Source organism: Periplaneta americana, chromosome 13 (genome assembly GCF_040183065.1).
Source record: "Periplaneta americana isolate PAMFEO1 chromosome 13, P.americana_PAMFEO1_priV1, whole genome shotgun sequence".
Taxonomy (NCBI): domain Eukaryota; kingdom Metazoa; phylum Arthropoda; class Insecta; order Blattodea; family Blattidae; genus Periplaneta; species Periplaneta americana.
Genome location: NC_091129.1, coordinates 137,669,268 through 137,684,506, shown reverse-complemented (window position 1 = coordinate 137,684,506; position 15,239 = coordinate 137,669,268). Strand labels below are relative to the sequence as shown.

General features: G+C 36.3%; 1 protein-coding gene across 1 annotated transcript; it reads right to left on the bottom strand.

The window, feature by feature from the left end:
* Positions 1 to 258: 258 nt before the first annotated feature.
* mRpS22 (mitochondrial ribosomal protein S22) lies at positions 259 to 10,739 on the bottom strand. Its single transcript, XM_069844336.1, has 7 exons — positions 10,583 to 10,739; positions 10,149 to 10,309; positions 8,765 to 8,929; positions 8,427 to 8,570; positions 5,880 to 6,109; positions 5,649 to 5,754; positions 259 to 642 (listed from the first exon to the last, which is right to left on the bottom strand). Exons 1-7 carry the CDS (start codon positions 10,668 to 10,670, stop codon positions 517 to 519), a joined length of 1,020 nt encoding a protein of 339 aa, XP_069700437.1. The 5' UTR covers positions 10,671 to 10,739; the 3' UTR covers positions 259 to 516.
* Positions 10,740 to 15,239: the final 4,500 nt, after the last annotated feature.

The following is a 15,239-nucleotide window of genomic DNA, read 5'->3' as shown; positions in this document are numbered from 1 at the left end:
GAGATGGGCAGGGCATGTAGCACGTATGGGCGAATCCAGAAATGCATACAGAGTGTTAGTTGGGAGACCGGAGGGGAAAAAAACCTTTGGGGAAGCCGAGACGTAGATGGGAGGATAATATTAAAATGGATTTGAGGGAAGTGGGATATGATGATAGAGAGTGGGACCGATGGCAGGCTTATGTGAGGGCGGCAATGAACCTAAGGGTTCCTTAAAAGCCATTTGTAAGTAAGTATATAAGCAATTGATAATGCACAATTAATTAAAACTAAGGATTCATTTATTCAAGTGCTGTGTTGAAGTTATTTTCCAACAATGATGAAAACTGGACGTTTGCCCATCTCTAAAGGAAGTAAAACAATATTCTCGCAGTTATTCTGCTATGAACTTTTCTATTTCCATATAAAAAGAAACGGACATGAATATACAGTTTATATGATTATCAACTTACGGTATTTGCACTCACTACATCAACACAAATGCAATGTTTGTACACTGTCCTTCCTTCACTTGCCTCTAAGTTTGCACATGTGCCTTTCGTATCCCTATCTCTACTGCTGCCTTCTGCCTGTGGAGTTCTGCATTTGACTGCATTGCCAGTTCCAAAACACTTCGCTTGTTGGAATCACAAGTTACGTACTCCTGCAAGAGAGTTGTAATGGTATAACAATTATAATTATCATAATTTCATCAAGTATAATGACCACAGGAACACATATCTCACGTTGACAATGCTACACTACAAACAGCAAAAGTATTGAAAATATTGGTCACAATCGGTTCCAGTTACTTTGTACAAATTAAAAGCAAATTAAACATTACCCGAAATGAAACCACAGAAGTTAACAGATAGGTGAAACTACATAAACTTAAAACTTGAGTTGAGAATCCTGAGCACCAGGCCAGTAAAAGAAAAAGGAACATTAGACTATAAAATTCAAAACACCTTGCCCCCATGTTGGTTCAACTTGAGACAATCTTGCATATGATTTATGCATACAATTATGATCGTATACATAACATACAATATGAAAAGAAAGACAAGAATGGTAAATAAGTTAATATACTGTGTATATATGCGAATACTCCGTCCCATCGAATAATACACGCACCCTAATTTTAGAAGGAAAACTTAAAAAATTAAAGAAAAAAAATTAGCTGTAATTTTGTGTTTTATTTACAAGAAATTAATTCTACATAATTATTAGGGATCCAGTGTTTGAGGCGAAGCAGTACCAATCTTATTTTAAATAATGCGCGCACCACAGTTTTTCTCAGCTAAATTCCGGAAAAAAATGCGAGTATTCGCGAATATACAGTATTAAATCTATAACCTAAATTAATCTAACCTGAATATTTTCACTGAATACCTTCATTGTGACTTTTCTTTTACAATGTCCCATATCTAATGTTCGAGTTTGTAAGATTATTACAATATCTCTGATATTATTTAGTTCGCATAATGATTGTGTGAAATTGCGCCCACAAATACAAACAATAATATAACAGTTACGGGACTATTGTTTGAAACATGAGGTACTAATGCTGAATAATATACGAGAGACTGAAGAAATTTTGTATAGTATTTAATATAACTATTGTTTTACAGCGAAGCAGCATAATATAAATAATAGGGAAATTTTGAAGAAAGAAGAAAATCGAGCTGAAAATAAATTTTCGATATTTTCCCACTTCGTAAATGCCTGCTTTGAATAGTGGCATATGTTAAATTATTATATGCTACTTTTTCTACAGCATGACTGCTAAATGTTTATGAGTAAGTCAGTGGGGGAGCAAAATTTTTTCAGACATAGCACTACCTAAATATGGGGCTGTGTACGAGGGGGATCCAGGAAATAACGACCGTTCACACATACCTGCCGTGCAGCTGACTCCCCTTCCTTGTTTGAAGGTCAACTGGCTTCCTTAACATGTGTTCTCATAATGTTGTGAGTACTGGTTGCAACAAGTCGCCATTGTGTATTTTGTGTTACTTCAAAATGAACGACGTGATTGATAATCCCGCCGACTGTGAGGTGAGGAGTGTGATTCGATTTTTGAATGTCCGACATTTGAAACCTGCAGAAATTTACTGGCAATTGAAAGAAGTGTATGGTGATACTGTAATGAATGAAAGAAATGTGAGAAAATGGTGCGAAATGTTCAACAATGGGCGAACAAATGTCCACGATGAAACTCGACCCAGACGCCCATCACTCATCACAGAAGACCTGAAGACTAAAGTGAACGACAGAATCTTGCAAGACAGGCGCACATCACTCGACGAATTGCATATTACCTTTCCTGACATTTCTCGTTCTTTGCTTGGTGAAATTGTGTCGCAACATCTTGGCTACCACAAAATATGTGCACGATGGGTTCCACGGCAACTGAGTGACCAATACAAAACTCAGAGAATGGCCTCAGCATTGACATTCTTGATGCGATATCACACAGATGGAGACGCCTTTCTTGATCAAACTGTGACTGGTGATGAGACCTGGGTGTCTCACAACACCACAGAGACCAAGCGCCAAACACGTCAGTGGCATCATCCCTCATCACCCAAGAAACCGAGAAAATTCAAACAGACTCTCTCAACACAAAAAGTCATGGCTACTGTCTTTTGGAATCGCAAAGGTGTTCTTTTGCTGGATTTCATGCCAAAAGGCACTATGATCAATGCAAATCGTTATTGTGAGACTTTACGAAAACTACGGCGAGCCATCCAAAACAAGAGGCGAGGAATGCTTTCGAGAGGAGTTGTGCTTCTTCACGACAACGCCCGCCCGCACACTGCTGCTTCAACTCGAGAATTGCTGGATCAGTTCGGTTGGGAAATCTTTGATCATCCGCCCTATAGTCCAGACCTTGCTCCTAGCGATTTTCACCTTTTCATTAAGCTGAAAGACTTTCTGTGTGGTACGCGTTTTGGAAGTGATGAAGAGTTGAAGAAGACAGTGAACACCTGGCTTAATGAACTGGCGGCAGAGGAGTATAACACGGGAATTCTAAAGCTAGTGAACAGATACGACAAATGTTTAAATGTAGGTGGTGATTATGTAGAGAAGTAAAGGAAGCTTCAGTTATGTAACAGACTTTGTTTTTTCAAATAAATATATATATATTTTTTTAATTATTATAACAAAACGGTCGTTATTTCCTGGATGCCCCTCGTATATTTCGTAATAAGTGATTAAATAAAATAAATTAATGTAATTCAGTTTTAAAAATCAATTAAAAAATTTAATATTTTCAAAATCTCCTGTGAACTGTATTTAATTTGAGATGAATTTATTTATTTTATTTTAGCAGGTTATTTTACGACGCTTTATCAACACCTTAGGTTATTTAGCATCTAAATGAGATGAAGGTGATAATGCTGGTGAAGTGAGTCCAGGGTCCAGCACCGAAAGTTACGCAACATTTGCTCATATTGGGTTGAGGGAAAACCCCAGAAAAAACCTCAACCAGGTAACTTGCCGCGACTGGGAATCGAACCCAGACAACCTGGTTTCGCGGCCAGACACGCTAACCATTACTCCCCAGGTGTAGACATTTGAGATGAATGAAACTTGTAAGTTATATGAAAAAATTGTTGGCTTACTTTAAAACCTCGTTAACTGCATTTGAGGAATTGTACAAGAAAGCAAAATAACTTATTCTTTTTATCCTCCAGCTAACAACTACTCTGCATTTGTTATTTATAAAATATGGAAACATTTGCAGGCTTATGAGGTGTTATCAGCAGACGAATTTTGAAAATACAGGATACACACATTTCAACATTCAGGAAAAACTGAACTTACAGAGTTTTGAAAGTACACCAACGAAATGCTGGCAAGTATTCGAACATTGTTCTAGCAACACAGAAACGAAGGCATTCAGCCTACTAAAGGATTTTGCTCACCTATGTTTCACAATCACTAGAAAATCGAAAATGTGATTTGGAGCAGTTTGTAAGTAGTAGATATAAACAGCACACATATAAATCCTGACATTTTAATTTAGCACTAATTAATAAAACTTTATTTACAAGCCCAGCAACAATCTACATTACAGTTGATTACAGCTTGCTTCGCAGGTTTTGCCATGCCCTGTTGCCTAGGTATACTCTATTTTATTTCAAGAAGTGCAGTTCGGTGGCTCCTTTGAACACCCACTTACAGATTTATGACTTCCTACACAAACACTTCTGACAATCCCATCCTGTCCCCTCGTCCCAACATTGCACAGTTGCCACAATCCTGATGACCCTAGAAATGAGACAGTGAGACTGATGGGATTCTTGGAATTCGGAAAAGATGCGGCAACTCTGCCTCCACGTGGATTTGACACGAGCCTGAACGAGGGTTGTGATTGGTTACTGACAGGAGAAGACAAGATTTCCGTCACAGTAAGGAAGACATTTATTTATGACAACCAATTAGTTGGGGGCAGTAGAAGATCTGTCGGCAAAGTCCTTTCTACGAAACTGCACTCCATGAAATAAAATACAGTATAGCAGCACCAGCACCATTTAAAAATGTCATGTTTTATTTAACGACGCTCGCAGAGGTTATATCAGCGTCGCCGGATGTGCCGGAATTTCGTCCTGCAGAAGTTCTTTTACATGCCAATAAATCTAATGACATGAGCACACTTAAATGCCATCAACCTGGCCTGGGACCGAACCCGCAACCTTGGGCACAGAAGGCCAGCGCTATACTAACTCGCCAACCAGGTCAACCCAGCTCAAAATTGCTACGTGACCGGTATTATTATAGTAAGATATTTGACATGACTGTTAACTTAATCAAAGCACTAAGTAAATCACGGAATGATAAGAAAGGCATCTAAAGGAGGTAGAGACATTGCTTGTATATTGTCGTGCATATTAATCGGAGGCCTAGTATATAATAATAATAATAATAATAATAATAATAATAATAATAATAATAATAATAATAATAGTTTTATTTTCCCTGACAGAGTTAAGGCCATAAGGCCTTCTCTTCAACTCAACCAGGATCAAAGCACATACAGAAAAATACATACCGGTATACAAGTATTAACTTAAAAATAATAATGATAAAAAAAGAGAGATTGAATACATATGAATATAATCACAAACAGAAAAATACATTCATATATATATATATATATATATATATACACGAACATACGAAATAAAATATGACTTGTTCATAAAATGTACCTCTAGAAATACAGTAGACTGAAGATTGGCAAAACAATCAACTTTCTGCAAATCTAGTCTTTCAGGTAAAGCTCCCTGTAAAGCAGATTTGAATAATTTCAAGGGAAAAATTGTTCTGGGGCCGGGTATCGATCCCGGGACCTCTGGTTGAACATACCAGAGATTGTGTGCACTCGATGTGGGTCTCTGGCATTTTGTCAGCCCACGCAAGTTGTGTGGATATAAAGGGAAAAGTTGAGATGGTGTCGGGTGGAGTTCCTGGGTAGCTCAGTTGGCAGAGCGCTGGTATGTTCAACCAGAGGTCCCGGGATCGATACCCGGTCCCGGATCAATTTTTCCCTTGAAATTATTCAAATCAAGTTTCTTTTATACCTTATAACTCATCATGACAAAACACTTCAAGAAGAATAATGCAATTATACAACAATAATGTAACTTAAGATGAACTTACATTAATGAACTTGTGCTCCTGTCCTGTTTCAAACTTGGTGCTTGCAGATTTGGCATCAGGATTGACAACATGATAAAGCTGAATAAGAGCCACAGCTTCATCGAGCCTGCAATGTGTAGTGATTACTTCAATAAATTTACGTAAACGAAATAATATAAATGGTACTAATGCATTACAAAAAATTAAATTCATCAGTTTCACAATAAACAAAACCTTGTTAGGCCTACTTACTTATCTGTCTGAATCAAATCAAGTAACAGATTGTCAATGCATTTATTCCAAGCCAAGTGGAAAGCAAATGGACCAAAATGCCTAGTGGATCGCAGAGAACTGTAGTGTTGAGCAACATCAACTGCCTCATAGGTTGCTTTCGTCACTGCCTCGTACTTTGGGTCATCAGGCTCGAATTGTATGCAAGCTCGGTCAAGTACAAATTCGTAATTTCCTTCATCCAGTACTCGCTACATAAAAAAGAAAGGTTAAATTACATTCTTAATCTTTTTATAATGACATAACATGTAGTAATATCTTTTGTTAATTATTTTTCATAAAAGAAGAGAACTGTTTGCAAGCTTTAGTCTAAAGAAATCTACTTTTGTAGACTAAGTATGACAGATAAACTGAAATTTATCTGACCAACTGCAAGCCTAAAATCTTTCACAAAAATCGAGAGTAAAATAAAATATATGATGATCATCATGCACCTCATAATTACAATATTAAGCTTTCACAGAGAAACACACAAAATATTAAAGAGATAAATGATACAGAAATTAAGAAAGTTTTTAATCAATTATCCAGAAATAAAGACACTCCTAAAGAAAAAGTTTCTGAAAAATTACAAAACAACTATGAACACAACCAGAGACAAACAGTGGACCAAGTTACAAGAAGAGTGGATTCTTAACAATCATAAGCCTCAGAAAGAAGCAGTGGCAATATTTAGACTGGAAAAAAGTCATGACAGACCATGACTGTCCAGCAGCCCACTTCTATAAAATAAACACTTTCACAACAGAAGAATGCACACTATGTAGACAGCCAGGATTCAAAATGAATGCCTTCTCACCTATAAGAAACTGATTTCGCTAAATTGTGCTGGGATTCTAAATTTCAATGGTTATTAGAGAAGAAAAACTGGCTCCAACGCCGGGAATCGAACCTGGGTCCTTGGTTCTACGTACCAAGTGCTCTAACCACTGAGCTACGCCCTCTAACCACTGAGCTACGCCAAAGTTCAATCCACAGTACTGGTGTTTTACCCTTTGTGGCCTTACTCATGTTCGACATATATGTTGACTATTGTATTAAGTCAACTGCCATCGTACAAGGAGCACGCTCAATTGAGTGACTTGGTGGCTGGGATTTCACGGTATATTCACTGTTGGGCAAAGAATCTACGTAAAGATTTTTCTCCTCTAATAACCATTGTTACCATAACAGATAAATTCTATAGGATCAAAATTTAATCTTTACGTAGATTCTTCATCCAACAGTGCATATACTGTGGAATCCCGGCCAATTGAGTGCGCTCCTTGTATGAAGGCAGTTGACTTAATATAATGTGTCAACATATATGTCGAACATGGAAGTAAGGCCACAAAGCAAAAAACACTAGAGGGCGGGATTTGATCCAGTGCTGTGGATTGAACTTCGGTGTAGCTCAGTGGTTAGAGTGCTTGGTACATAGATCCAAGGACCCGGGTTCGATCCCCAGTGCAGGAGGGAGTTTTTCTCCTCTAATTACCATTCTTACCATAACAGATAAATTCTGTTGGACCAAAAATTAATCTTTATGTAGATGTTTTCAACTGGAAAGGCACTGGATGAAGAAGAAATAAAATGATCAAGGCAATGTTGCCACAACGATGTTAAGAGCAGACTCCTGGAATATGTTGCTTACAAAGAAACTAGAAACTTGGGTTCTTTGCAGGAATGATTATTCTCGAATTCAGCCTGTAAAATTACTGTTGCATTGGTACAGGACTTTTTATTACTAATCAGGTAGTGAAATAAAAACCATGGCATGTAGGTGAGATTCTTTCCTACACTCATTCTGTCGACAGTCAAGAGGTTTGGGTGTGTTACTCCTTGTGAAAATGCTGATTTCTAACTACTATCAACACCCAGAAATGAACAAACTAAAAGAAATGTATTTCAGAATAACATCACACACTGTCAAAAAGGATCACTTCAAAACTATCATTACTCTAATTTAAAATGTTTTTCCTCTGTAGTCTGTAAGACAATTCCTCTATCACTACTCTAACTTAAAATGTCTTTCCTCTGTAAGACAATCAGTAAATTCATGGGATGAACAAGAGAATTAGGATGATGTGATTATAGTATGTGAAAGAAGACGTTAATTCAAAAGCAGTTAACTTCAAATAAGCTTAAATTCAATAACAAACTTTGAAATTAACCTCAACTAATCATTAACTACAGCATATACACAGACACACAGATGATTCAATTCTTTTGCTACCTCTATGTTATAGTTATAAATAAATACTAGGCCTATAAACTTTGAAAGATATAAATACATACGAAACAGATTTTAAATGAAAATTAGAGGTAAACAAACAAATCTGTGAATGAAAATGTATGGTGCTTTGAATACCGGTACATTCAAAGTTTCTGACTAAACATATTCATAATGCTTATCATTAGAATCACTGTGATGTCCATGAAGACAATATTTAGTGTCGAGCTGTTGTCAGCTACAAACTTTAATGCAGTATTTGTTGGGAAGTCAATACCTTCATCTCTTGACCTTACTTTTAAATGTTCCTGCTCAAACATTTTGGGCATTCTTATTTTTCTTCCTGGCTCAGGAAAATAAGCTTCATTCATGCGGTGCCTCTCTTCAGGTAACGCTTTCCGGAGCTCTCCATTTGGTTCACGAACAACAATCATACGTTCCTAAAGAAAACATAAAACGGATATTTAAATTTGAGAACTTATGTTAAAAATGGACGTCATTAAATATATACTGTAATAGAATATTAGTTTGGCATTCTGGCTAGAGTATACACTGTCTACTACATTTACTATTCACTTGCATCTTTCCAAAGAGGTGTCTTGGCATATTATTCCATGTGACGCAGTGCTCTTACCCTGTCAGAAACTCCAAATGTGATGTCAGTGAAAACAAATTTCGAATCCGAATATCCCTGAAGCTCATAATCTCTTGAAAGAATTTCAGGCTCTTCTGAACGTTTTTTCACAACTGGTGGCATCTGCAACTTTTGTTCTGCCTTCTCTTCTGCATTCTTCATGAACTATGTATCAAGAGATAGAACTGTTATAGTTTTGTTACTTTCCAACAAAATAATAATACACTCATGTATGATTTGAAATTTTCATGGTGATCACAACATTACAAAATGCATTATGAGAAACTGATCAGAAAATCTCCTCCATTTTGAATATGTGTTGATATAAAAAGACGTCAAATTCACAAGTTAATACTACACCACCACCTGTCAGATTTTTCATTGTGATTACTTATATGTACCGAAGAAGAGCTTTGAATGAGTTCCTAATACAAGTTTGCGACTCAAAATCTATCGTAATAAAACAGGAATGTCATCTTCTTTGAAGTGCAAAAGATAATGAAATTGCTGCCTTTGAATATGCAGATATTAGGCCTATATTCTTGATATGTTTAGTTTACTTGATGAACTTTATTCTGAACAGACAAAATTTATCTTTGGATAGCCTATATATTTTTTTAATTATTCAATGTTAACTAGGAGCCTTTTTATGAAATTTGACTTTTTAAAACATTCATAAATAAGAATCATAAGAAGTGTGAATCGTGCAAATTGAATTAAATAAAAACGTTTATTTTATTGTTATTGCTTTACCATTTTAAGGTACAAATGAACTTACATCCTTGGGTTCTAGCCAAGTCATAAGTATTGTAAGAAAAAAAAATGAGTACCAACGTCAATTTGACACCAAAAATAAGGGTGGAAAATTGCTGTGGAAATGGTGGTCGGCGAAAAGGTGCGGGCAGGCGGGATTACTTGAGCGAGGTGGAAGGAGTCCGGAGTTCAACACCGAAAGTTACCCAGCATTTGCTCATATTGGGTTGAGAAAAAAAACCGCAACCAGGTAATTTGCCCCGACAGGGAATCGAACCCGGGCCACATGGTTTCGCGGCCAGACGCGCTAACCGTTACTCTATAGGTGTGGACCTAAGGATGATGGTGTATAAAGGGTTATTTATATAAGAAAATGGGCACAAAAGTGTGTTATTGTTCATTTCTATATTCCATCAATGAATTCGTTCTGCTCGAGCATTCACTGAAATGATAGGCTACCATGATATAGGATTATATTAAGCACAATTTTTCCTTCTATAAATAGCATAGTCTAGTACAGTTAGGGAACCTAACTTCAGCTATTCTTCTAAGAACTGTCCCCAACTGCATATTAAATAAAAAAGTAGGCCTTAAGGCACGACAGAGAAATTAGATACTTCTAACTTATTACCTTCTCTAACTCTTCTGTTGTCAGAAATTTATATTCTGGTGTTTCTAAACGTTCTCCGTATCTCTTTTTACGGAAAACTATACGAAAATCCACTCGTGTTAATTTTTTAAGTAGCTGCTGCATATCCGAATTAAAAAATAAGGGTGCTGGGTCTCTATTATCTGTAATGAAAACGTTAATTGAACATTAAACAATACAGAACAATCGTCATGCTTTGAGGTTATGTTGGTCTACATACTAAATAGAAGCCCTCCGCAAGTAACTGCCTCGGGAAATGAAACAAAGAAAGTTTTATTTGAACACTGCTCCTTCTATTGGTTTCTTCACATTAAATTAACATGAATATCAAATAAAACTAGCATTAAACCTGCTGTAAACTACAACATTTATCGCATTTACTACTTTATGCATATGCACACATTGTTAGACATTACCGGCTGCAGTCTGACTTTTTAATCTCCGTGAGGTATTTAGTTTCGGTTTAAAATGTTTCAGTAATATATTGCAGCTCCGGCAAAGCATCTTTAAAAAATATAACACACAACAGTCGCCATGGAATAAACATCGATATCTTTACAAGTTTCATTCGATTTAATTCAGTACGTTCGAGACTATTTTATCGACATAACTTGTACAGTGCTCTGGGTGGTGCCTCAACGAAATACGGCAAGCGCATTGTTCTATTTCGTCTGTTTTCCACGTGTTTCATACAGAGATGACAGCCAGAAAAAAAAAAAAAAATCTTGTGTGTACTGCATATAACTGCAGTTGCAGAAGAAAAAAGACAAAGAAGCTATTTCAGCTAAATTTTATTAAGTTAAGGCATAGTTTTGCTATAATTAGCAGCATTTTTATGCATGTGTAAATTTGTAACAAAGTCCTACAGTAGCCTGTGTATAGTATTTTTCTTTTTTTTTGCAGGTTCACTTTGAAAAATAAGGAACTGATGAAACAATGGAGTCAATTATGGTAATAAATATGAAACGAGACAAATGGTATTCAACAGAGCATAGCTCTTCGTGTCCACGACACTTCGAAAATAAACATATAGTCAACAACTACGATAGAAGACGCATGCTGCCCAGCGCAGTACCTACAACTTTTTAATGTCCTTCTCATCTTCATTAAAAACAATACACTAGACCTTCGTCCTATATTTGCTTTTGAGTGCTTTATTAATGAACAAAATTGTGTAGTTTCCTTCATTTCTGTTCCTTATGTCCCTGCTTCTTAGAGAGCAAGACAGTGAGCTACAGTTGTTAAAAAGTACGCCTAGGAGACAAACAATAAACGAAATAAATGGTTCACAACTAATGGACTTAAATTAAATACAGATAAAACCACTATAATTCCATTTGAAACCCAGTTAAAACCTAATAGCAATACAATATTAAAATAGTATTTTGGACACTGGCATCCAAAGTTATGTAAAACTCTCCGGTAGCCCATATTATTGGCAGTATTTTGACTGGAGTCCTCCTCGAAAAAAGGGTGTAACATCAGATTCTTGAAATATGTTTTATGCTCGACCATGGCGAAATGTAGTAATTATACACCTGGTAGTAGCCCTTTAATGCACCTCATTAAAGTACACCTATTCATTATAGTTCAGTTGTTCAGCCAATAAGAAATCACCATTGTAGCATTATAAAAGCGCAAGTATCGATTATTCTCGTATATGCAATCGAAAGACAACTAGCAAAACGTCACGGAGGCTGGAAATCCAATACTGTCGCAGAAGGTTATGTTCTGTTACTATAATAATTAGCGTTGATTGTAAATAATATTCAAATAAATTCAATTTGTCATCTCGTTTTTCAATTCTAAATCAATTTCCAGGTTATATCAAGATTAATGTTCATGTTATTCTCTAAATTATATCAAGATCAATAACATTCGTTCCTCGGAAAAAAAATCAATACTTTCGCGTCTGCGCACATCTCACAATTTAGAAGGTCAGTTCCTCTTCTCACTTCGATAACCATAACATGAATACTTACGAATAATTTCAAGTTAGAAATAAGGTCGAGCATAAAAAGTCGCATGAAACTTGCCTATAATGGTAATTAAGACGCTCGTATGGAAATTATGAAACGAGCCGCTTGCGTCGTTTCATAAACAAACATACTCGCGTCTTAATTACTACCATTACAGGCTCGTTGCATAATGTACTATTGTAGGTGCAAAAAGTAATTTTAAAGCATTTATTTATAACAAATCACTATGTTCTGTTGCGGAATAAACTTGAATCCTTGTTTAGTCAAGTGGTTGTGACAGTAAATATAGGCCTAATGAAATATTATGCCCCTGAAATTATTTTCCTTTCTACTGACTTAAATTTACAGTTTTGTTGGTTACATCCTCATTCTTCCGAGGAGGTCTTCAATTATACACTACTGCAAAAAAGAGAGAAAAAAAAAAACGTGTTGTGATGTGTCATGTTTTACTCAAGATACGAGATGAAGACTGTTTAACGCAATTAGGGCCAACTTCCTTCTATATCATTTTATGGTATAGTACATAGTTTTGCAAATTGTAGGGACTGGGAAACAAGTAAAAAAAATATCCGAATCACACTCGTTTATTTCATAGTCAGCCTTGCAGGTCGCATTTAAAAAGCTTTTGTCGTACACATTACAATTTTACTCAGTTATTTAGATCATTCTTAAGCTTTCCTTCTAGGAATAGCTCAAGTGTTTTAAATTTAGCGTTAGCCTTACATCAAATCTCGTACATAAAATTCTGTAGATTAAGTTATTAGGGCACGTAAATCACATTTTTCACGAAGCACCAGGTTTTTACATTTCCTTTGAACTGATTTATGTAAACGAAATGTTGACAAACTGCTCGACTAGACCCTTACTTATTACCACTTTGTTTTGGGCGCTTATTAAATAGCGAACGCGCTTTCAATTTGTTTCAAATATGGCGGTACAACAGTCACTCTATAGATAGACTCATTCGATGGTCAAACATGAATAGGAAAAAATTGTCTCTAGATGACAGCTTCTAACAGCCAGTGAAGTCGCTTGTGGATATAGGTATTGGGTATGTGATTAAAATATTATTTTGTTTTACGATTCTAATAGCTTCTTCTTCCTTTTCGTTAATCCATTTAATTCTTTGCCCTTGAAAGAACAAGAAAACTGGAAAACTTTTTCTGTGTGCAATTTCTTTACATTATTAACAAGGAAGGCTCACCAAGTGATAATGGAATTTCACGGTTTTTCCCCCCATACGTTCCATTTCAAATAAGATACCTCCCTATAAATTTCTATATCCGGAGAAAGTCTAGTTTTCGAGATATGATTTTTTTTTTCAAATTCTTCAATCCAGAGCTATAACAGCTAATGCAAACAGTGCTATGTACTAGACATATCAGACAATAAATCTCATCTATCTGCATACAGTACTGTCAAAATCTCCCTAAATAATATGAGTTGAGTTATGGAAGTGACATACCAGTATTATATAATATTTATGAAATTGACTACAGAATAATCTATGAAGAAATGATAAGGAAATGTAAGCATACCTGAAATTATTCACTGTGCTGATCACAGTAGTGGAAATCGTTGTAAAGACCACGACAAGACAGTGGTCCAGTCGTGATCCCTGTCTTACGTCATGTCTTGGTCATTGTCGCGAGTCTTGTTGTGAGCCTTATCGTGGTCCTTCTCGTTGAGCTCATCGTGGTGCTTACCGTGGTCCTAGTTGTCTTTGTCATGATCCTTACCTTTATCCTTGTTGTCTTTGTCGTGGTCCTTAACATGGGTATTTCGTGGTCCTTGTTGTGATTCTCATCCTAATCCATGTTGTGGTCCTTATCGTGATCCTTGTCGTGGTGCTTGTGGTCCATGTCGTGATCCTTATTGTGTTTCTTGTCTTTGTCCGTTTCATGAAACTTATAGCGGTTCTTGTTTTTACCATGTTTATTATCATGATCCTAGTTTTCTTTGTCGTAATGCTTATCGTGTTTTTTTTTTGTCATTTTAGTGGTCCTTATCCGTTCTTCTTGTCTTTGTCATAATCCTTATCGTTATATTTGGTCTTGACCCTTAATGTAGTCTTGCTCCTTAATGTAGTCTTGCTCCTTATCGTAGTCATAATTCTTATCGTGATCTTGGTCCTTATTGTGGTCTTGGTTCTTATAGTGGTCTTGGTACTTATCTTCTTCTTGAATTTTATCTCTATCCTTATCTTGGTTTTTTCTTCGTCCTTGTCGTGATCCTTATCGCGGGCCATGTAGTCCTTATCGTGATTATTGTAGTGATCCATTTCGTGATCGTTAGCCTGGTCCTTTTGTGGTCTTTAATGTGGTTTTTATCCTTGTAATCACATGCAGAACTAAAGACACCGAATTCGGAATATAATGGCCAGCTGCACCTCACATTATTATAACGACATTCACCTTCGTCTGTATATCCTATTCTTCTAGCATGATACAGGCCCTGCACTGATAGTATGTATGGTAATAAACAAAAAGAATGCTTTTTTATTAGAATTACATCATGCATCTCAAGTGATGGCGGCAGCTTTCAACTAATATCCTTAATGAACTGAATACTGCCGTCCTTTTCAAGATAACACGTGACACGAAATATCTGCACATCATTGAACGCTATCTCCTCTCCTCTTCAGATTATAATATTATGAAATATTTTATAAATACTCGACTGTCGCAAGTAGGCCAAGAAGACGTGCTGCCAAACACGAACGACGAACTGGTTTCGACACTTGATATTAAAATACGGAATACCTACTACACCACAAGAAATAGGTATTATTTAACTATAATAAACAGTGGCCAAAAACATAGTTATATAAAAAATAGTGTGTCAAATAAATTACCCACAGTCAATTCATTCTCCGGCCACCGACGGGGCTCATGCTGTAGCGCGTTTGCTTACTGATCAAAGATTACGTTCGGACATTGGTTCGAATCCCGGTTGGGCTGATTACCCGGTTGGGATTTTCCAAGTTTTTTCCAGCTGTAAGGAAAATATCTGGTAATACCATGGCGAATCCTCGACCTCGTTTTGCTAAATATCATCTTGCTATTACCAATTTCATCGACGAGACGCTAGGTAA